Source organism: Procambarus clarkii, chromosome 18 (assembly GCF_040958095.1).
Source record: "Procambarus clarkii isolate CNS0578487 chromosome 18, FALCON_Pclarkii_2.0, whole genome shotgun sequence".
NCBI classification, from domain to species: Eukaryota; Metazoa; Arthropoda; class Malacostraca; order Decapoda; family Cambaridae; genus Procambarus; species Procambarus clarkii.
This window is the reverse complement of record NC_091167.1, coordinates 33,577,970-33,600,112: the sequence shown is the minus strand read 5'-3', so window position 1 is coordinate 33,600,112 and position 22,143 is coordinate 33,577,970. Positions and strand designations below refer to the sequence as shown.

The 22,143-nt window shown below is 42.5% G+C and overlaps 1 protein-coding gene across 1 annotated transcript; it reads right to left on the bottom strand.

The window, feature by feature from the left end:
• Nucleotides 1–1,140: 1,140 nt before the first annotated feature.
• LOC123754404 (dynein axonemal heavy chain 2) lies at nucleotides 1,141–17,516 on the bottom strand. Its single transcript, XM_045736787.2, is given in 6 exon segments — nucleotides 1,141–2,907; nucleotides 5,194–7,379; nucleotides 7,865–12,978; nucleotides 13,675–15,375; nucleotides 15,377–16,039; nucleotides 16,041–17,516. Coding segments are annotated over 6 exon segments (11,259 nt in total). The 5' UTR covers nucleotides 17,505–17,516; the 3' UTR covers nucleotides 1,141–2,776.
• Between the last annotated feature and the right edge of the window lie 4,627 nt (nucleotides 17,517–22,143).

Sequence of the window (22,143 nt, the reverse complement as noted above, 5' to 3'; positions counted from 1 at the left end):
AATAATAATATTATTAATAATAATAAAATGCAATAGCAAGATCGCTGTTAAGCATATACTGAATAGGTTGCTTATACTGACGTCAGGCCGCCACGTGTTGAATGTAAGCGCTACTACAGTGGGTATCACGTTGACTTGGTTCCTTATTAACTTTACAGCATCAGATGTTAGACAAAAAAGTTGACGTAAATTTTAAAATGTTATTTTAAAAAATTGGAGAAACTACGTAGGTTTAGATAACAAGGATGTTGTATATTATGAGTAGCCTCTTAAAAATGCTTCTCAATACTATATATATATATATATATATATATATATATATATATATATATATATATATATATATATATATATATATATATATATATATATATATATATATATATATATATATATATATATATATATATATATGTCGTACCTAATAGCCAGAACTCACTTCTCAGCCTACTATGCAAGGCCCGATTTGCCTAATAAGCCAAGTTTTCATGAATTAATGTTTTTTCGTCTACCTAACCTACCTAACCTAACCTAACCTAGCTTTTTTTGGCTACCTAACCTAACCTTACTTATAAATATAGGTTAGGTTAGGTTAGGTAGGGTTGGTTAGGTTCGGTCATATATCTACGTTAATTTTAACTCCAATAAAAAAAATTGACCTCATACATAGAGAAAAGGGTTGCTTTATCATTTCATAAGAAAAAAATTATAGTAAATATATTAATTCAGGAAAACTTTGCTTATTAGGCAAATCGGGCCTTGAATAGTAGGCTGAGAAGTGAGTTCTGGCTACTAGGTACGACATATATATATATATATATATATATATATATATATAGACCCTCGAAATCGAAGAAGACGATATGTAGCATCCGGAAGAGCCTTGAGAGGCACCCATATACACTATACATTGCCTTTTCATACCATCCCCTATATTTTTTATATTTTGTCAATTTACTTTATTTAAAACTTAATTACACAAAAAGGATTACAACATCGGTTACATGCAAGGTACAAGGCTAGCTATCATAAGTTTATATATGTATATATATTTCTACATATTTTTACCAATATTGTGTAGAAATTTAATTTAATTTGAACTTATGCTAATACTAAATAGATGTAATAAGAAATACATAATATCTTCAAAATGTTTACTTGAATATGTACCATTTGACAGCTCTGGCCCTGATTTTAACACAGAGATAACCTTTGCATAACCAGAGATAGACAATGACCATACCGGGTCCGGGAGACCGGGCCGCGGGGCTGTTGATCCTCGGAAGCCACACGTACAAGATCGACCCTTCTAGTGCTAGAAGGACATTATACCTGTCCTTGTTATGTATAACAGTGTTGTTACCTACTAGTCGCTTCTGGACATGCTTTGAAAATATGTGAAGAAACTTCCTCACCGGATGCTTTACGACACGCCAGTTGATAATAACATGAAGATCAATTTCTCAAGAACAGTTGCTATGGACTACTTTCTCAGAACATCAAGATGTGTTACAAGAACTAATGTCCCCAGGATACTTCGTGACGTGTCGGAAAATCCGACACCATTTAATATATCATACAGATAATAGCTGTGTTGTATAAACAAGTTACCCATAGAAAACGTAACTTGTAGTGGAATTACCGTCTAAAGAAAACGGGATATCATCACCACATACTATTATAATTCACCAGCTATTCTGCTGGGAATTATTCTTAAATACATTAGTCTTTGGACTTTACCATCATAAAAACATCTTATATAAATTAACTTAATTATCAATATTAAAGTAGAGTAAATGTGACCCTTCTATCACTTCTGAAATCTGGACAAAGTAGGCCAGGCGTCAGTGGGGAAGGAGGGCAGCCATTGTTGTGTCACCTCCGAGACGTGTGGAGCAAATTCGGCTCCTATCATTCTGGACAATGTCGGCCAGTAACGTCAATAGTATGGAGTGTTAAACAGCCATTGTGTATATTCGAGACCAGAGGCTCACACGGGAGCAAATTCGGCTCCTGTTAATTTTACTTGGACGTAGTGTTATGGATACCAAAGGTGTACCATCTGTCAACACGCTGTCAACAAATCAAGTTAAGTGTTCTTTCCGAAACCCATTATTTATCATTAGTGGCCATTAATGTCATTATATAGGGTGACCCGGTTAGATCACATGGAAGCCTCAAACTAAAGGTAATTAAGCCAGGTCTTCATGTTCCATGTACTGTTTTCTCTGATATACTTGTCATATATAGGTATCTGGCTTCACAGCTAGCGCACTTTTGACAGGTCAAGACGAGGATGCAAGATTTGTGCACCAGTTACTGGGTGATATGGCAGCTACCTCAAAGAGGATAATTTGGTGTCTACACCCTAGTTATACCTGGTGGACTAACCTGCTGTACTATAAGATAAGGAACCTCTTTAATGTATGTAGTTATTTCTGTAGTTTGATTGGCTGCATATATATATTAATTTAATAACCCCCCCCCTAATGTGTAGAGGATCGATTTGTGAGATTATGAGATTATTGCAGAAATACAGTCCACTTATCATTATACAAATTGCTATCGAAGTATATAAATTAACGTAAATATAAATTCATATAAATTAAATAAATATAAATCTCACAGGTCGGTTCCCACATGACGTGCCAACTGAGATTACTTTTCTCAGGACACTTTAAGACGTGCCAACTGGGACTACTTCTTCAGAACACCTCAAGAATTCTTTTATTTCTCAAGGAGGTACCAGAGAGGACTACTACTACAGTAGAGGGGTTCAGGACGCGAGGAGACGGACGCCGCTAAGGAGGCAGACGTGGCTGGTGATGGAGGCAGAGAGGGGCATGTGGACCCAGAAGAGCGGCGGAGCCATCGGGTCCTCGCTCATGTGTACCGGAGTCCGGTGTACTGCGAATCATCATAAATTTGTGTACATTAGTGGGAGACCGACAACCAGAGCCCAACACCATAGTCTCCTGAGACTGATGGATGCCTACTACTAGTGGGAGGTGATAAATGTTTCATTGTGGAACCTCATTAATGTTACATAGCTATTTTGGCCAATTCATATATCCGTATCTACAGGGATATTGACGCTGGAAGAGTGTTCTTTATATGCTAGAGTGACTGTGAGCTCTTTCTCCTGTTCAGTGTTGGTAGGAGTCGTGTTTCTGTCGCTAATGTCTTTCGGAACTCGTTTTCAACTAGTCACAAAACGGAGGAAAGAAATTCCTTGAGTAGACATTACTAGAACTGACGAGTGTCTGCCATGCTGACCTCCTTATCAGTGGTACAATGTTGGTTTCCCTTTCTCTTGAAGATCTCTTGCACATAACCATTAGAGTATTCATTATTGAGGAGGACCTGTCTCACGCTGCTGAGCTCCTCGTCAACCTGTTTCAAACTGGAGCTGTGTAAAAATGCGCAGTAGACGTCAGCATCAGCATCACTTTCGCTTGTATGGGTCAGGGTGCTCACTACTAAGATTAAGGTTACATTCCTAAGTTAGTTCCCTAATTATAACCACTATACCTTTCCGAAACTGTTATACCCAAGAAAAGAGGCTTGTCTTCACAGTTTCGGAAATAAATAGTGGCCTTTACACTTCAGTCCATAACAAGAAAATTAACGTAGGAATGCGCCGTAATGGTGCATTAATAATATACGCACCATTAGTAGGTGCCCTGATAGGTACAAACTGGTGATGTTGAAGCCTTCGTGTACTGTGCACCTCTATACAGCTCCAGTTGGAAGAAGGTTGACAAGGAACTCAGTAATGAAGAAGCTGCTTGTCAACAATAGATACTCTATTGGTTATATGGAAGAGGTCGTATCACAAGGAAAATAACCCGCCGTGCTACTGCTGATGTGTGCAACATTACAGAATCTATTAAATTCGAGTACAGGAACTTCTTTTGTCACGACTAACAAGACGGAGGAGAGACATAGTCGACAGAAACGTGACTCCTATCAATACTAAGCCTAAGATACAGCTCACAATATACTACAGGAGCAAGAAGACCACCAACTTGCCAATGAAGAGCTCTTCCCAACAACAAACCAAACGCCTTGAAAAGATACAAATCTTGAATTTGTCTTAACATGCCCACTTGGCGACTGTCAACTACAACGATCTCAATATATAGGCAAGACAACAATATCTCTTTCAAAGTGCCTGGCAATGCAAAAACAGCAAGGCTTTATCAAAGTTCACGTAACTTCTAAACATAATCACACTATTACCGGAGATATCCTGATCAGCTACTCTGATATAATGCACAGATAGAGTGACAGTAGAAGATTAGACATATCTGAAGTACTTCATATACAGCACTTTCATCCACTTATCAACAACTAGCTTACACCTAGGTACATCATAACATCTGCATGACCAGGGCAGAACTACCATTTTAATAGCATACCTACTGCCCTAACCGACCAATGAGAGTGCAGGGAAGAATTACCCAATCCTTCCAACAGTGTAGTCACCTTACTTCTCATAACTTTATGTAGTATACACTGCTGCTTCAGCCCATCTGTATTTACGTGCTCACTATAGCCCGTGCTACTTGACAATTTTGTTCCAAGCAGCTGAATCTAAAACATCATCATCATCTATATTCACTTTCTCTCTGCCTCCGAAGATGCCTAAGGTGCAATTTAGCGGAATACGCCTTTTAGCAACAGGTGTGAGACTAATTAAATGTGTAAAATAAACTTTGAAGAAATTATTTTATAATTTCCTTCCCAGCTGAAAAAGAACATAAGCAACACAGAAAAGATTCGGCCTAGAATCACTAATCTCTTTCGGTCATATTCAGTAACATATCTACAAGAATAACTACTTTTAAAATATATAAACCTGCTCTGCATGCAAGAAGCTCGAAGAAATCTATGGCCTCTGAAGAATGCATCTTTTTTGTACTTACTTTTTGGTAACCAAATCAATGTTACCAATGGTAACCAATCAATGTTACCATTGACCAGTTCTGGTCTCAGTTACGTGTTTGTTGTTTAACCAGACCAGAAGAGAAGGGAATTAACAGGAGAAAATGCCAGAGTTTATGGTCTTTTTCAAAGCTGGTGCAGATCTGGACGAGCAATGGGGTAACAGACAAGCAAACCAAATCAACTTCTACAACTGGAGATAACAAAATTAAACCTGAGCTTAGAGTGTCTGCGGGAGTCTCTTACCTCTGCTTGATTTCCGCAACATCTTTTTGACCCGTGGTGTGCACTGCATGATGCTTAGGTCGAGAGTGGTGGAGGCTGGCAAGCTGGACCCTAGCGTCTCCGTCATCACCTCTTCGGATGTGGGGTCCCATAGTGCTCCGAGAAGCACCAACTTCTCCAGCACCAGCGTGGTGCTCTCGTCCTCCTCACTCACGGCTTTACCTTCTGCTTCGCCTCCTTTAGCAGCCAGACCAGCGCACAGAGTTTTGGTGGCCACGACCACCTCTAGTCCAACCGCGCAGATCTCACCCCAGCAGCTGCGGGTGACTGCCGCCCACATTGCTGCAGGTTCCCACAGCAATCCCAGTCGAATGGTCCGTGGCTGCTCAGCTCGATTCACCATGTCATAAAGAAAGTTACCTCTTGCCTTCAGCCGGTCTAATTTTGCTTCAATCTTCTGCAGATCATCACCTTCACACGTTACGTCTAAGTCCGGAACGCTACCCTCAAGGGCCTCCAAGAGGGAATTTGAGTCATTGCAAACCTTTAGTTTTATTGATGTGTTTTCTGAAGTTTTAATATACTCGTCAATCTCCTGCTTTATGATTGATTGAAGAGACCCTTGGACTTGTAATTTTTGTATTTTCTTAAATTTCTTAGTATTAAAACCTTTTAACCAATCAATTTCTTTAACAGAGTGGCTTAATGTTGGGGTTTCGTGGATGGTTCGTAGAGCAATATTAATATCTCGAGCCTCGTCTCTCTGGTTCTTTAGGATGACCATCGGTGCGACGCCGGTCAAGGAGACAGCTTGAGCCAGGTAGATGAATTCCATCTGAGTCACGTGGTCCACCAGCGAGGTGGTTTTGGGCACAGTAAAGTGGGTGAGAGCAGAGACTCTCCCTGGGACATTCTGTATAGCTTCAGGAGAGACATAGACGTGCAGGAGCTGGGCGAGAACATTGTGACTTTCCTCAGTCAGTGCCCCAGAGACATAGATATCAGTGAGCTGGGCCGTAAGGGTCGGGAGGATGCTGCTGTTTGGAGGGAGACTCCCGGCCACCAGAGTCCTCAGTACATTCTCTGCCTCCTCCCACTGAGCATCCCCGAGGATCTGTGCAACAGGAGTACTGTTGTTTTCTAGAGTCTGTCGCGTCACAAATGCTATATGGAACAGGGCGAGACTGAGCAGGCACCATTTGCTCCACTCATTGCTGTAGACTGACAAGCGACTCTCTCCGACAAGTTCATACAAATGATGCAGGTATTCCTTGATTGTTGATGGTAAACATAAATAGACCTTATGGCAGGAAGTCATTAAGCTGCCTGGCAATTCATCATCGCTGTTAAAGTACATCCAAACCTGAAATCGTTTATGCGCTGTTTTAATCAAGTCATCTCTAAGAAGTTCATTTAGGTAGTTAATGCATGAGGCAGCAGCCGTGCTCTTTTTCAGAAGCATCCAGTAACCCTTCTGAGCAGAATGGTGCAGGCGCACACTGAGGCTCCGCTCCCTGCCCTGACCCAGAGCCAACACGTCCAGGGACTCGGGATAAGATGACAGGATAGGGTGGCAGAGGGGCTGAACTTGCTGCAGAATGTATTCTATATCCAGCGGCTCAGAGCTGTAGACGATGATGGGCTCTGAGGCAGTGCCTTTACTTGCCGCGGAGAGTAGAGCCTTGGCTGTGGCTTCGCTAGCCTCTTGTTTCAGAACTCGCTGAACGTATAGCATGGCTGCTTCATCCAGGCGATCTGATCTTAGGCAGTTAATAAGAATTAGTTTAGCTATGCCTCGTATTTTTCTCTCCATTTTTTTTGGAAGTGCTCCTGCCTCGGGCTGTTCCGTGATATACCACACACGCCACAAATGTTCATAGGTCAGCATATGGTCCGGCAGTTCACAGAATGGTTCAACGGTTGACAGAGCCAACACCTGGGCCCACTGTCGTTCTGTGAGCCAATTGGGACGCGAAGCTCTGGCTGGATTAGTCTGCAAGGGCTGTAGGCTCATAATGTTGGACTCTGAGTTGAGGAGAGGTCTGAGGTCTAATGGGCAGTACGGAGGGTCGACCTGCGTTAGCAAAGGAGTGTAAAGGAGAGAACAGAACTGAGGAGTCAGGAGGCCGAGGTGACGCTCGTACCACATGGCCAGAAGGAGTCCCACAGTCACCAAGGAGATCCGGCTCACTTGCTCCTGCAAGTGTCTGAGAGCAGAGAAGACACATTTGTAGAGGTTATTCTGAATATAGTATTTGCAGTGCTGCTGTAAAGGGTTGTTTATAACGTAACACATCATGTTCATAACGCGATGCTTCAATGAGAAAATAAACTTTGCTTTCAATAATATGGATAAAGGAAGAATCCCAAACAAGTTAGTCCATAGAATTTAAATTTAGCCTTTCTGTAATATCTTCGCTTATTTATCTGCTGATATCAGCGAATATATTTATAATTTTTTTTTGCTATTTAACTTCATACTACTTTACATAAAGAATACATTATATGATATATTAATTATTAAAAAAACACAAAATTCAAATAAAATACTTAGATACAATTAAAATCTATGTCTGTAAAAAGTCATAATGTGAGATAAACTCAAGGTATGAGTTATTCACTCAAGACTGTTTTATGACGTGACTCACCGAGTTTGTCGTGCTATATTACTGTGACTGTCGAGGTTACTAACCGGTAGAGTGACTGGAGCATCTTGATGACGGTGTTACTGTCCAACATCCTCCCCCAGGGCGGTGCAAGGCTCTGAGACTGCATATCGCCTAAGATGAGGATGCTGAAGCGGTTTATCCCTATCGTGAGGGAAGGCTGCAAGCGGGAAAAGCGCTCCACCATCAGATAAAGTCGCGTCATCAACTCTGCAATTTTCCTGTATGCGTTAGTCCCTTCCTTGGCTGAATCCAGAGTTTTGCGGAGGTCGTGGCATTTCTTCTTAGCTTCGGCCGCCTTTGCGCACGCCGTCTGCAGCATCTCCATGAGAGTACTCTCCTCTAGAACGTCATCATCAAAGCGGGACATAAGATTCCTTATTGCCTCTTCTTGTTCAGCGAGCTGCTTTTGTCGGTCCAGTAAGTCCCATTCGGTTTTCTTCAGCATCTCAGTCAAGTCCGGCTGACAGTGGGAGGCGACCCGAGCCGTCAGGAGCATTTCCAGACCTTCTTGCTGACTCTCCATATTCACTACACTGACCAGAGTTCTAATATTGTTGCTGATGCGAGTTTCTCTCTGTTTTAATAGTATTATAAGCTTAAAGCTCTCGTGGATTTGCATCTTCTTTTCTCCAACTTTTATGAACGTTTTGTTGGTGTCATCATCTGACCTTATTGGCTCCATTTCAAGAATTTGAAGGATATGTATTGGAAGTGATAGTTCTTCTTGTATTATTACACAAGTCATTCCTTTATTCATAATATCCTCAATTTCGTCTATGTAATCACTCTTGTTAAGGTCAACTTCCACTGAGTCCTTCCATTTGCAGATCCACTGGTCAAGTATGCTGTGTGGATCAAGGACCAGTTGCGAAAGGCTAGAGTTACAAATGACTGCAGCATTTTCGAGGGAAAATGCATCTATAGGCAGACCTTCCTCATGCCATCTAACCTGTGACTCCAAAGGAGCTAAAATGTCCAGAACGTTTCTTTCTTTAGTGTAAAATATGCACAATTCGTCCATTTTCTCTTGCCATTTTTTAAGGATAATTTGTCGCTCATAATATGTAAATCCTCCAATATAAGTCACAAAAGCTGAAGCCAAGACGGCATCACCAAAGATGTTGCGAAGGTTTACGCTGGAGTGAGAGAGAGCTTCTTCCCAGTGTATCTTATTCTCGCCCAACTGTGCCATCACCTTCTGGGCGAGCTGTATCCTGCCCTCCAGGACCTTCATCTCCTCTTCAGCAGCCTCCAGGTGATGTTCCTTCTCCTTCAGTTGCGCCATAAGAATGTGATGCTCCATGCTGAACCCAGCTAGATCGTCTCCATAGCGCTTAATGGCCTCCTCCGTTGCTTCGATGTCTCTGCCGATTACGTCTGCCTGTACTTTGAGTGGATGGTAGTCCTTGTACACTCTAACATATTTCTCAAATGTATGTAACCAACTGAGAAAAGTTGCTGTTGTTAAAGATTCCTTTGCAACTTTGTCAATGTTTAATTCATCCATTTTCAGGTAGGACTGGATCCTTGAAAGAATTTTTTCATTTGTGTCCTCGACGGAAAGTTTTCTAATAGACGATACAAAATTTAATCCATTTGACATTTGTTTTTTAGCTTCGTTCCACGATGGATCTAACCCAAGCGTTGTAAGCACAGCATCGAATACTAATTCTAAACATTTTGGTGGCCTTCCAAGGCTCTTCAGACTTTCGAATTCTGCTTTAGTAATACGATCCAACTTGCGATGAATGGCTCTCATTTCTAGCTTAGGGGCAGTAAGGTCACGGCTGATGAGTTCTCCTATTCTGGTTGACTCGTCCTTCTGTCTCTTCAGCAGCACAGCATTCTTGGCCAGGTCCTGCTCCAGCCTTCCCTGCTCAGACTTGATGTTTCTCATCTTGAGGACAACACCCCCACAAGACTGCTGGATGTAGGTCACCTGTGCCCGCTGCTCCTCCAGCTGTTTTGAGAGTTCTGTCACCCGCTTCTGAGTGTCTTCATACTTCACAATACTTATTTTGAGTCTTTCCTTGTCTTTAACGATATCACTAAGCAGCTTGTTATGCACTTGTAGAAACACTGTGACAAATTCTAAAAATCTTGCAGAAGGGTTCGATCCTGTGTTGCAGTGTATGAAAGCCATTACTTCTGACACAGCTTGGGCTTTTATCTCTGCGATATTTTCGTCTAGAGATTCCATAAGAATTTGCTTTCCGATGCTTTGTAGGTCCTCCACACACCATTTATGGAAAGTGTCAACACTGTAGAAAGCTGAAACAGCAGGTAAGTATTTCATGATCTCATGAGCTTCTTCCAAGGCTGGAACTGATATACAAACTTTGACGTTAGTTCGCCAGTCTTTTGCCTTGTCTGTATATTGTTGTTCTACAAGTAAATCATTCAAAAATTTCAAATTCCTAGCATTTTCCAAAATATTCCAGTCAACTATTGCAAGAACTGGGATGTCCATCTCTAAATCTGTGATGATATTTTTAGTTTGGACTGTTGCTTCAGTTTCAGTTCCAATAACGTCATAGATTTTGTAGCCAGCAACCGAGGCTGCGAGACGCCCACATGTTTTCTTCCCACAGCCCTCAGGACCCACCAGTATTAGGTGGCCCCCAATACCCTCTGGCACTGCTGAAGAGCACGTGTCCTCCGTAGGCCTTCCTCCCCTGGCACCGTGACATTCTAGAATTCTCAGAAGACGAACAGTATGGTGAACGAGGCTGTTGTGGATTGCGAACATTTTATTTTCGCCAACAAGAGCCTTTCCAGCGCTTTGTAGAATCGGTCGTAGCTTCTCTATATCTGAATCTTCGTAAAAGTTGTCGTTGTTGCCAAGCCGCGTCAGTAAAAACGAGGCGGGATCCGCACTGACGGCGTTGAGACTTATGCAGAGAAATTCTGAGAGAACTTGGTTCATTAAGCTGTCAAAGTCGGATGAAGGTAGAACGCCTAAATCATGGAACACTCTGTAACACTCATGGGTAAGATGTTTCAAGAAGTTGTCTCGATCTTGTGTTTCTTCATCTGCTAGTTGAAGACCCTTCAGCACTGATACTATTTGTCGAGGATGATGGATGAGAGGCAGATGATCTCCACACACAGTCTGGCTCTTCTCTCCCATGCGTTGATAGAGGTAAATAATTCCTTCAGCTACCACGGACTTTAAACATTTCACTTCCTGTTCAAAATGTCCAAGAGTTTTATCATACAGCTGACTGAAGATTGCCTCCAACTCTTCATTCCCCAAATCTGACATTGTCAGAATGTGAAGCGACTCCGGCCAGTAAGTTTCAACATGGTCTTTTATCTCTTGCGTTTTTTCTTGACCAAAGTCACAATCTGTCGCTTGAAAAGTAAACATGTAACATATTTCTGGAATCTTAAGAAAGGTCATGCTCTCATGGCTATACAGTTTCCGATTATTTGCAGTGAACTTTACTGTTGCCAGAATTTCATGTAAATGTCTGTCTCCATCAGTACAATGAAGATCATCAATCAACAAATGTAACTTAGATTTTTTACAGGCAAGAACATTCTTACCTTGCTTAATAAGACTGTTTTCAATAGTGCTTTGAATATCCTTAGCATGAGTACACGCTGTTTGGCTGAGTACCATCACCTCTTTCGTGGGATCGGGAGTCTGTCTTAATACATTAATAATGGTAGTTTTACCTGATCCAGGAACACCTTTGAGAAGAACAGGAATACCCTCAGCCATTAACATTTGGGCTATCTTTGAGAATTTAATAATTCTGTTCGTGGGAATGACACTATATTCAATTACTGGAATGCGCAGAGGAAGTTCTTCTAAACTTGGTGCTAGTTTGTTCCATGGGGCAAAGTGTCCAGTGGATATATCTACATAGTAGTCATAAATGCCGCCCTCCGGAACGTCCTCGATCATCCTTGTCACCACCTCCTGGAACTCTGCAGCCTCTGCGGCGGAGATATCAGCCCCGAAAGACCAAATGATGCTGAATATGAACACTGGTGAAAGCCTAGCTACCCAATCCTCTGGATCGGCTTTAACTAGTTCAGTGTCCATAAAAGATTTCATGATAGCCACAAATGCCTTGGCTTTCATAATCATATGTGGCTTTGTGATAGTTTCCGAGTCGAGGATATTTATAAAGTTCGGAAGATTCTTCTTTATTAAGGTCTGCAGCGCTCGTGAGATCCTGTTATTTGTAATGGTAGCTCGCCAGCTCTGGATGATGTCCTCCCACAAATGGTGTTGTGGAGGGAAGAAGACGGCGTAGCAAGAGGTCAACTCGGCTGGGGAGAGGTGACTAATGTCTCCAGAGACCTCAAGCATAATCTTCAAGTTACTGGGAAGTGAGATTGTTTGTCGATGGCCAGTGAGGAAATTATTGTTTGTGAAATGCACGTGATGAAAGAAGTTCTTGAGCCAGCAATGTTTTCGAGGTCCTTCCAAGATGAGCCAGTTTTCAGAGGCAAGGTCAGATTTCTGTAGTCTCCTGATCGCATGAGGAAGGTATCCCTCACCCGCCTTCACCGCTACCTCCTCACCGGGCCCGTACAGTATGTCATGCTCAAGTATCAGAGGATTGAGTACGGCCATCTTGGTAGGTTTGAAGCTTGCGTTTTTTTCATCGTTAAGTCTGTTGATCGTCTTTTCAAGCATCTTCAGTGCTGTGGATTTCCCTGAACCAGAATTTCCAAATAGTAAAACAAATTGGTTTTTGGAAATAGCCTCATGTAATTTAAGAACTTTCTCGATAAAACTGTCTTTGACAATTAAATTATTCTCCTTCATTTCTATTACTAGAGCTTCTTTCAGGACATCGTTGGCCGGAGATACAGCGTCGAAATCTGGGAACAGCAGCTCAAACACCTCCTTGAACACTGGCAAGTCATTATCTTTCAGCTGCGGCATTAAGTACTCTCTCAAGGCGAGAGGAACGGTGTCAATTTCGTCAATTTCAGGCATCCTCTTCATGATGTCCTTGGCCAGGGCGACGATAGCGGAGGGACTCCTGGTGCTCAGGTGCCACCGGTAGCGGGTAGGGAGCGCCGTGGCCAAGCTCTCTACAGCCTCGCTCACCTTTACCGACAGAGTCCGGAACTCCTTGAAGCCTTCCACCAGCATCACACACTCCGTTATCACCTGTTTGGCCACATGCATGTCTAATATTAATCAAATGTTAATAATGGTTAGTCATTTGGTGGTCAATTTATGATTATATATATATGGGGTACCACCTCTGGTTGCATTTGTAGGGACCCTCAACCTCGAAGAAGACGATATGTAGCATCCGGGTAAACCTTGGTGACACCCGTGTACACTCACACATTGTCTTCTCCTACTACCCCCACCCCCTATATTTTTTGTATTTTGTCATTTTATTTTATGTAAAACTTCTTTATACAAAAAAGGTTACAACATTGGGTACGACGCATCCATATATTATATTATATATATATATATATATATATATATATATATATATATATATATATATATATATATATATATATATATATATATATATATATATATACAATAAAGGTGAAAACATGGGGGGATACATAAGGGATAAATGTGAGGTGAAACATAGAGGCTGCAGAAGGCTTATTGGCCCATACGAGGCATATATATATATATATATATATGTATGTGTGTGTGTGTGTGTGTGTGTGTGTGTGTGTGTGTGTGTGTGTGTGTGTGTGTGTGTGTGTGTGTGTATGTGTGTGTGTGTATCGCAAAATATTGTATACTGTATATATTTAAATTTACACACACATCAAGCAAGTTGATAAACTAAAGAAAAATTGGGGTAACATTGTTTATTAAACTGCTTACTTGTAAATCCAGAGGAAAGATGACAACAGGCTTACACTGTTGCTTCAGTATGTCCATTGTCTTGAGAGAAGAAGGGTGGCTGGGTACCATCTCGAGAAGAACAGCAGCCAGAGGGGACACAGCCATTTCCACCCCTTCCAGAATCTTGGTTGGTGGTTGGTGCAGCTTGCTGCCCCTCGTCCCCCCACCACCACCAGCCTTAGCTCCTGCTGCAGCGGTCACCACTCGTTGGGCGTCTTGCACCACCCGGAGCATCTCCCCGAGAACTGGCACAACATCGAGGTCGAGGTGGTGAGCGTCTTCTAGCAGTAGCCAAGAGTGAGACTGGCAGGTTCCTAAGAGGTACTGCACCAGTTGAACAGAAGTGAGGGTAGGAGTGCAGGCTATTATGACCAGGTGGCGACCATGAAGTTGAGCCATCGTCTTAATAGTCTCTGTTTTCCCACAGTCGTCAGAACCCAGCACGCCAACAGCCACGCCCCGAGACAGTACTCTTGAGAGGTTAAGAATGGAGCGAGTCATGGATGGAGTAAATGCAGCAAAGGACCACAATCCCTGATATTCCCACGAGTAAGTCAAGTTAATGGCTCCGATCTGCAGGAACATGTTGTCGGAATCTTTATCCCAGGTGTATCGTAGCAGCATTTCGTTCTCACTCGAGAGACCTTTCCTGCTTTCAGACGCCGAGGTGAGGAAGTCTCTCATCTGGAGAACTGTGAGATAAAACAAGCGAATTTTCTCTCGCATGAGCTTGGATAAGTTTCCCTGCAGACTGCCGTCGAGCCTCAGCTGTGAGTCCCTCGCTTTCTTTTTAAATACTTGGAGATGATCTGAATTTAAATGACCTTTAAATTTAGCCAGAGCTCGACTTATTTCTACTGTCCAGTGCATGACAAAAGCGATTACAGTGACCTGGATGGGCCATAGTTTTACAATATCATCTACTTTCATCGTAACAGACTTCATGCTGTTTCTACACTGCTTCACGTTATCTTTAAGTGTTGCTTCTATGCCAGAAGAGAGGTTCTTGAGCCAGGAGTCAAAAGAACCAAGAATGGGAATGTAAGAATTTAGTTCGAGGAATTCGCCCTCTTTAGAATATACTCCGATAATTTCCAGTGCTCCTAAGTGACTATTTTTTTCCTGCTTTATTTTGGCTACATTTGTAAATAACTTCGACAGAAATGGCTTTGCATGTTGTCCGTCCAACACAGTAGATATGGCTGAGACAAGGTCGTCATCAGACAAAAGCCAAAATCGTGAATATTGCTCTTTTCGGTCTTGAAGATAAGGCTTGACGTGTTGAGCGATGTTGTTAAACTCTTCCGACAAAAACTTGACTTCCTCTTGGAGGTTCTCCTGAAGAGCAACAGCTTTCAGGAAGTGTTCTGAGGTCATGAGTGTCGATAACTTTCTCCAACGCTCGTTCAAAGAGTCGAAGATCGCTGTCGCTTGCATCAGGTGAAGCCTCACGTCTGCCACGTGAAAGAAAGGCTCCCACATGGCCCACTTCTTTTGCAGCGCCTCTACATTTTCAAGGAAATTTATCATAGATGAGAGCATAGAGCGAATATCCTCAATGTCTGCTATATATGGTCTGGCATGGTGTGAGGCAGACAGTATCTGCAGCCTCATATTCAGTTCTGCAATAGTTGAGTTTGCTTCCACTGTAGATTCGACCACAGACACGCCCATGGACGGCAATGGGCTTAAGGCTGAGAGTTATCTGCGAGGCCAGGTGTCTTATATCTTGGATGTCATTAACAATCTTCGTCTCTTCTGTTGAATCTATCATGATGGCAGTCATTTCTTTTTTGTATGATGTTAAATTGAGCTTCTGGAGGAACCCAAGAGTGAACGCTTCTGAATCTTTATCAAATTCCGTCTTGACGAGAGACTTTATCTGAGACCAGTGATGGTCTTTAAGATTGGCGTTTTGTAGATTTAGCGTAAGAGGCACTAAAAGCTTGCATAATTCTATTCTAGATAAAATTTCCTCCTTAAACTCCCATTCACTCTCTCCCAGAGCAGATCTGTCCTCAAAGTCGCCTTCAGCACAAGCAGCAAAAGGCTGTATTGCCCTTATTTTGTGACCATAAGTAGATAACGTGTCCTGAAGTGCAACCGCACTTACTTCCCAAACAACTATTGCCGCCCAAGTGTCCCAGGTCTTCTGCCACTCCTCCACTAGTTTCCACATTTTCTCTACGGACACAAGGTCATGCTGAAAGGCTGCGAGTTCCAGAAATTCAATCACTGGAAGTGACAGGAGCTCCAAAGTCTCGTTAATAACCAACTTATTGACAATGTCTCTCATCATACAGTTTAGCTTTCCAATGTTTTCAGTTGCCTCTAAAACCGTTTTAGTCACATCTAGTCGGCAGCATTTGCCTGAACTGCACCTTAAGACCCTCAACTTCTTCCATGACTAATTCTGAGCGGTCGGTGTATGCCTTCCTGTAGGTATCGAGTGCCGTGTTCAGCTCAAGTATCTTGTTAGTTAGCGAGGACTCCACAGCATCCCATTCGTCCTCCAACTGAGCTAAACGTTTGTTTACACTCGAAGGGAACTTGTAATGATACTTTTTTAATACCTCGAACTGCTCTCGGACAGGCTCGAACTCATTCCTGTAATTCATTAGTTGCTGTCTCGCTAAATGACATTCCTCAGCAGAAGAGAGAAGAGAAGGTATGGCTTGTGGATTGCTTGTGAGTAAGACTCTTGTTTCTTTGCTATAAGTGTACAATGATTCCAGTTTATGTGAGGCTATCTTATAAAGATTGTCTTCGAACTCTGATATCCAAGACCTGCAAAGTTTAATGAGCTGTTTCTTCAACTTTACAGAATTGATGTAGAATGTCCCAACTTTCAAATGATCGTCAACATTTTCGATTTCTCTCACTTTCTTTTCAAATGTCATAATATCCGTCTCGAACACATAGACAGACTTGGCACTTTTGAGGTAGTGCTCGAAGAATTCTTTTCTATTCACCTCCCACAAATCGCGGTACTCCTGCCACTGCTCCAATTTATCTTTCAAGTTATCTACTTGCATCTGGAACTCAACCGACAACTTTTTCTGTAGCTTATCACAAAGTTCGTCATCGAGAGTTTCCAAATGGTTGTGAGCTTTAGCCTTTTCAAGAGCAAAGCGCCGAAGAAGACATGGTATTTTTACCAGACTCTCGGAAAACTGAGTTTTAAGAGAATTCACAATTTTTAGTAATCGATTTACTGAGGGCTTGCATACGATTTTGGTGTTTGTGAGACTAATTGAAAGCTTAAAAACCGAGGCAAGTTGTTCTGTAGGGCAACTTCTGGAGCCCATTAACATCCCCTCAAATGACAAGAGAGATTTCCTCAAAATTTCTTTCTGGCAGTCCAAGAGGAGATTGTCAATTCTTAACACATATGCAAACCACGCCTCCTCAGACTTGGCGATGGATCTGTTTATTAACTTCTTGTACAAGGTATCCAGTATATCTTCCATTTGAAGAAACTCCGTCTTCACAATATTAATTGTGGTGTCGAGCTGGTTAATAAGGTCTTCCTGAAATTCGTCGTTCTGGTAGACCTTTTCGCCATCGTTGGTGTATAGAGCCAATTCTTTAGTTTTCATGAGAATGCTTGAGAGATTCTGGTTGACATTCAAGTACTGGGTGACTTGGTCTTGCACTGTGCGCACTATGATGTTGCATTTGGCCAGAAGGGCGCCCGTCTGCTGCCGTTGCATCCAGCTAATGGAGCAGAGGCCGGGAAAGAAGGCCTTCACCGTCTTCTGTATTTGGCCCTCAAACATCTGTGCCTCATCGCGAGACATTCTTGTCATGAAGGTGTTAAAACCAACAGCACATTCGGACACCTGGTAAAAGAGCAAGTTACTCTACTCTCTGCTACAGTCTGGAGATATTCTTACAACTATGTTTGGTCTACTTAACGTGAGAGTTCTCATTAAACATGGATCGTACTATTAACGCATCTTACTACTATCGTACAACCCAACGTACTTTCGTACTTTGGGATGAATTAAACATGTCATTGTTACTTACTTTTACAGTCACTCAAAGATCAAACTAATTTAGTTAACGTAATATACTGCATTATGAAAGTCCAGTAATTACAATGAACATTACTATAATTAATAGTGACTGTTAGTCGAATGTTTTAACTTGAGCCATAAATGTTTACGAATATTTTAATACGCTACCTGTTTTTTCATGTCCATGTAGACGTTATTATCCACGAAGATGGGATTGATGCTCTCAGGGACGTCAAACCCCATGGCCTTCCACGCTGCAGCCTCTTCCAGGTTCTTGTATAGCTGCCTGCACATATAAACTTATGTACTGCTGAGATAGTAACCTCCTGATGTGTTCCTCTTACAACTGGACGCAACACATGCAAATTATATGCAATATCATGCCTAGCATCAAATATTCCCAAACAGAGGTTTGGTTAAGGCCAAATTGACGCCATCTTCAATTAACTAGAATTAATATCGCCGCGTGAACTTCGTGACATGAAAGATTATTACTATGATCTAAAACCTAAGATACTAATCTGAAGACTTCTGGGATTCCACAAAAAGAGTTGTGGCATGTCTGGGAGAACAGAGCGTGGGATGGCGTTCAACTCCCCAGTTGATCCTAAGACGAAGGTCTGGATTTTCTTGCTTAAGAGCCTGGTCCACTCACCAACAGATTAAGCTTAGCGCAAAATACTGTGACTCGCTTAGGCATCATAGGTCATCTTTGATAGACCTATCTTGAGGTTATCTTGAGATGATTTTGGGGCTTTAGTGTCCCCGCGGCCCGGTCCTCGACCAGGCCTCCACCCCCAGGAAGCAGCCCGTGACAGCTGACTAACACCCAGGTACCTATTTTACTGCTAAGTAACAGGGGCATAGGGTGAAAGAAACTCTGCCCATTGTTTCTTGCCGGCGCCCAGGATCGAACCCGGGATCACAGGATCACAAGTCCAGTGTGCTGTCCGCTCGGCCGACCGGCTCCAGAGGCGACACTGAATTCAGAGGCTTACAGGAGTTGTAGAAGCGGTTCGATTTAACAAAAGCATACTTGCTGGTTGGTCAACAGATTCTTGTAAAGTAAAGTAATTATGAGGAGAAAGCCCCAAGCCTATAGAACTAGCATTTTGAAGGGGGATATGCGCACGAGGAGCTGGGATAGGATTGAAAGGTAGGAAAGTACCCAACCACTTGCACCATCAGGGATCAAACACGGACTTGAAAGAAGCAAAACCTCCACTCAACTGACGAGTCTAAGTGATTGGGCTCCTGTAGTGGCCTTAATAACTTCACGAATATTTAGCTTTAAGCTCAAAGCAAATGGTTAACGAGACATAATAACCCCCACAAAATGATCACTCCCTCGCGACGCAGTGAGCAGACGCAGAGTTGTGGACGCAGACATCCGAGCCACACAGTGAAAGATATTAATGCACCGAATAATATACACTATAAACGACCAATTAAGGAGGAGGAGGACGTGCCGTGGTGCCATGAGGTCGGGGCGAGGCCGGGGAGGGCGGGAGGAAGCTGCACCCTCGGCTGGCTGCTCTGTGTAAGCTGTGTCCAGCAATAATATGTTTATTCTTATTAGTGATAAATCTTTAAGAATTAGTGAGAGAGAGAGAGAGAGAGAGAGAGAGAGAGAGAGAGAGAGAGAGAGAGAGAGAGAGAGAGAGAGAGAGAGAGAGAGAGAGAGAGAGAGAGAGAGAGAGATTATAAATATATATTATATTGCATATGAATGTATTTATGTACGTATGTGTATATGTGAAAGCTGGTCAGAATTGCATTTGACCTTAGTAAACGCACATTAATCACTTTATGTGTAAAAGACCATACCTCGAACACTGTTTATATAAGACAGACGTAAATGTATATGTTCAATATTTATGTATGTTGGTTAGCATTGTAAAAACACTACAATCACCTACAGTGGTTGGTCAATAAATCACTGAACTATATAATGTCTAACAGATCTCTAACCCTGTCCACGGAGGTTATCTTGAGAAGATTTCGGGACTTAGTGTCCCCGAGGCCCGGTCCTCGACCAGGCCAGAAGTAGAGGACAGAAGAAAATGTATATACATGTTGAAAAGCATTGTAAATGTTGGCCACGTCTAAGGTAGAATATAATAAATACAAAAACATACTTTTGAAGAGTGACACCTTTTGTGCACTAAAGTAATGCAGCATCCTCTGCTGCTACCAGTGTTGCTTCTCTCAGCTATCCTGGCCACAAAGTAAATATATCAACTGCTAAGCTTCCTCACACATTCACTGCGTCTTCCGCACAAACAACTCACATATCAAACACACACAGAGATCACACTAACGTGATGCATCAAATGAACAAATCCATTTGTGGATTTGTTCAACTCACATATCAAAGTTGTCCTGGAGAGTCTGGACGGGCCCCGGCCGCCACCTGAAGATGGGCTCCAGGAGGCGTCTGTTAGGGTTGGGTTCCAGCGAGGCGTTCCAGGCAGCGTACATGTTGGAGACGACGCCCTTGAGTAGCGACACCGTCCTGCTCCACCGCTCATAGATGGAGTCCAGCCTGGGGTAGTAAGGCAGCCACGACTGGTTCTTCAAGAGCTGAGGATACACGGTGAAGGAACCTTTCTCATCTCCTCAATGAAAGCATTAAAACGTGATCAATCTATGAGAAAATCTTCGGAGCCGGACAGCGAGATCAAACCTGCATCTCAAGGCACTAACTTGTGAGTACATTGCGGTTCATTGGTAAGGCGTGCGTCTGGGGTGGCCCAGGACGCTTGTTCCATCTCCTTGTCCTTCTCCAAATACGTTTCTCTCTCTCGGCTCCCTGTATCTAAGATTTCCACCTAGCTCGTCAGCCAGGTGTTATGTCTTTCGCTTATTATTGTTTACAAGTATACTATGTTTTGTTTTTATATTAATTGTATCGTGTAATTTGTACATCCTCTACATCATACATTCCTATGCTTAAAATGTGCATTAGTGATACGTAACTTTCTTTCGTTTTATAAATCTTTAAATAAATCTACAGCCACTGTTGTTTATACATGGGACAACATTTGTTGTGTTATTTTCAATGCCTATTCCAAATTTACAATTCAAATCATCTAATATTATTAAGAGGTATTTTCATGGGGTCATACTAATCTCCTTCTCTAAATTATTCCCCCAAAACATCCTTTTCCTTGTCACTGCTCGCATCACACAGAGAACTTCCGTGGTGTAGTGGTAAGACACTCGCCTGGCGTTCCGCGAGCGCTATGTCATGGGTTCGTATCCTGGCCGGGGAGGATTTACTGGGCGCAATTCCTTAACTGTAGCCTCTGTTTAACGCAACAGTAAAATGTGTACTTGGATGAAAAAACGATTCTTCGCGGCAGGGGATCGTATTCCAGGGACCATAGGATTAAGGACTTGCCCGAAACGCTACGCGTACTAGTGGCTGTACAAGAATGTAACAACTCTTGTATATATCTCAAAAAAAAAAAAAAAAAAAAAAAAAAAAAAAAAAAAACTTGTAAATCACAACCTCTACTTTTTACACTATAGTTAACATTCACTATAGTTTCTAACTAACACTAACACTATAGTTTCATTCATACACTTTCAACTCTAACACGAAAAGTCATTCACTGACACCTCTCTTGATTATTAAACAGTCACACACCTTCTATATTTCTTTCATTTCCCCTCACTATCAATATAAACATTTTGTACAATTTTCGTCTTTCATGCTCACTTTTTATTCAGCTTTGTCTCACATAAACCTTGAAGAATAATTTTTCTTCCTTAAAAGCTTTCCCTCCTTCCGGATGTTTTTGTACCTCATTTATTTCTATAACATTTCACATAGTCAGGCAAGAACGCCTTTTTTTTTTAAGGGGACCTGTGTAGACGTGGGCCCAAGACTCAAGAATAAATGTTCTGTGTACTGGGGGGTGCAGTCTGTGTACTGGGGGTGCAGTCTGTGTACTGGGGGTGCAGTCTGTGTACTGGGGGGTGCAGTCTGTGTACTGGGGGTGCAGTCTGTGTACTGGGGGTGCAGTCTGTGTACTGGGGGTGCAGTCTGTGTACTGGGGGTGCAGTCTGTGTACTGGGGGTGCAGTCTGTGTACTGGGGGTGCAGTCTGTGTACTGGGGGTGCAGTCTGTGTACTGGGGGTGCAGTCTGTGTACTGGGGGTGCAGTCTGTGTACTGGGGGTGCAGTCTGTGTACTGGGGGTGCAGTCTGTGTACTGGGGGTGCAGTCTGTGTACTGGGGGTGCAGTCTGTGTACTGGGGGTGCAGTCTGTGTACTGGGGGTGCAGTCTGTGTACTGGGGGTGCAGTCTGTGTACTGGGGTGCATTTGGGAAGATTTTCCCGGGGAAAATCCTCATTCTGTTTATTTGCAGGGTACACAGGGCTGGTTATGGATCTTTAGATCCAGATGGATCTGGATCTTTAGC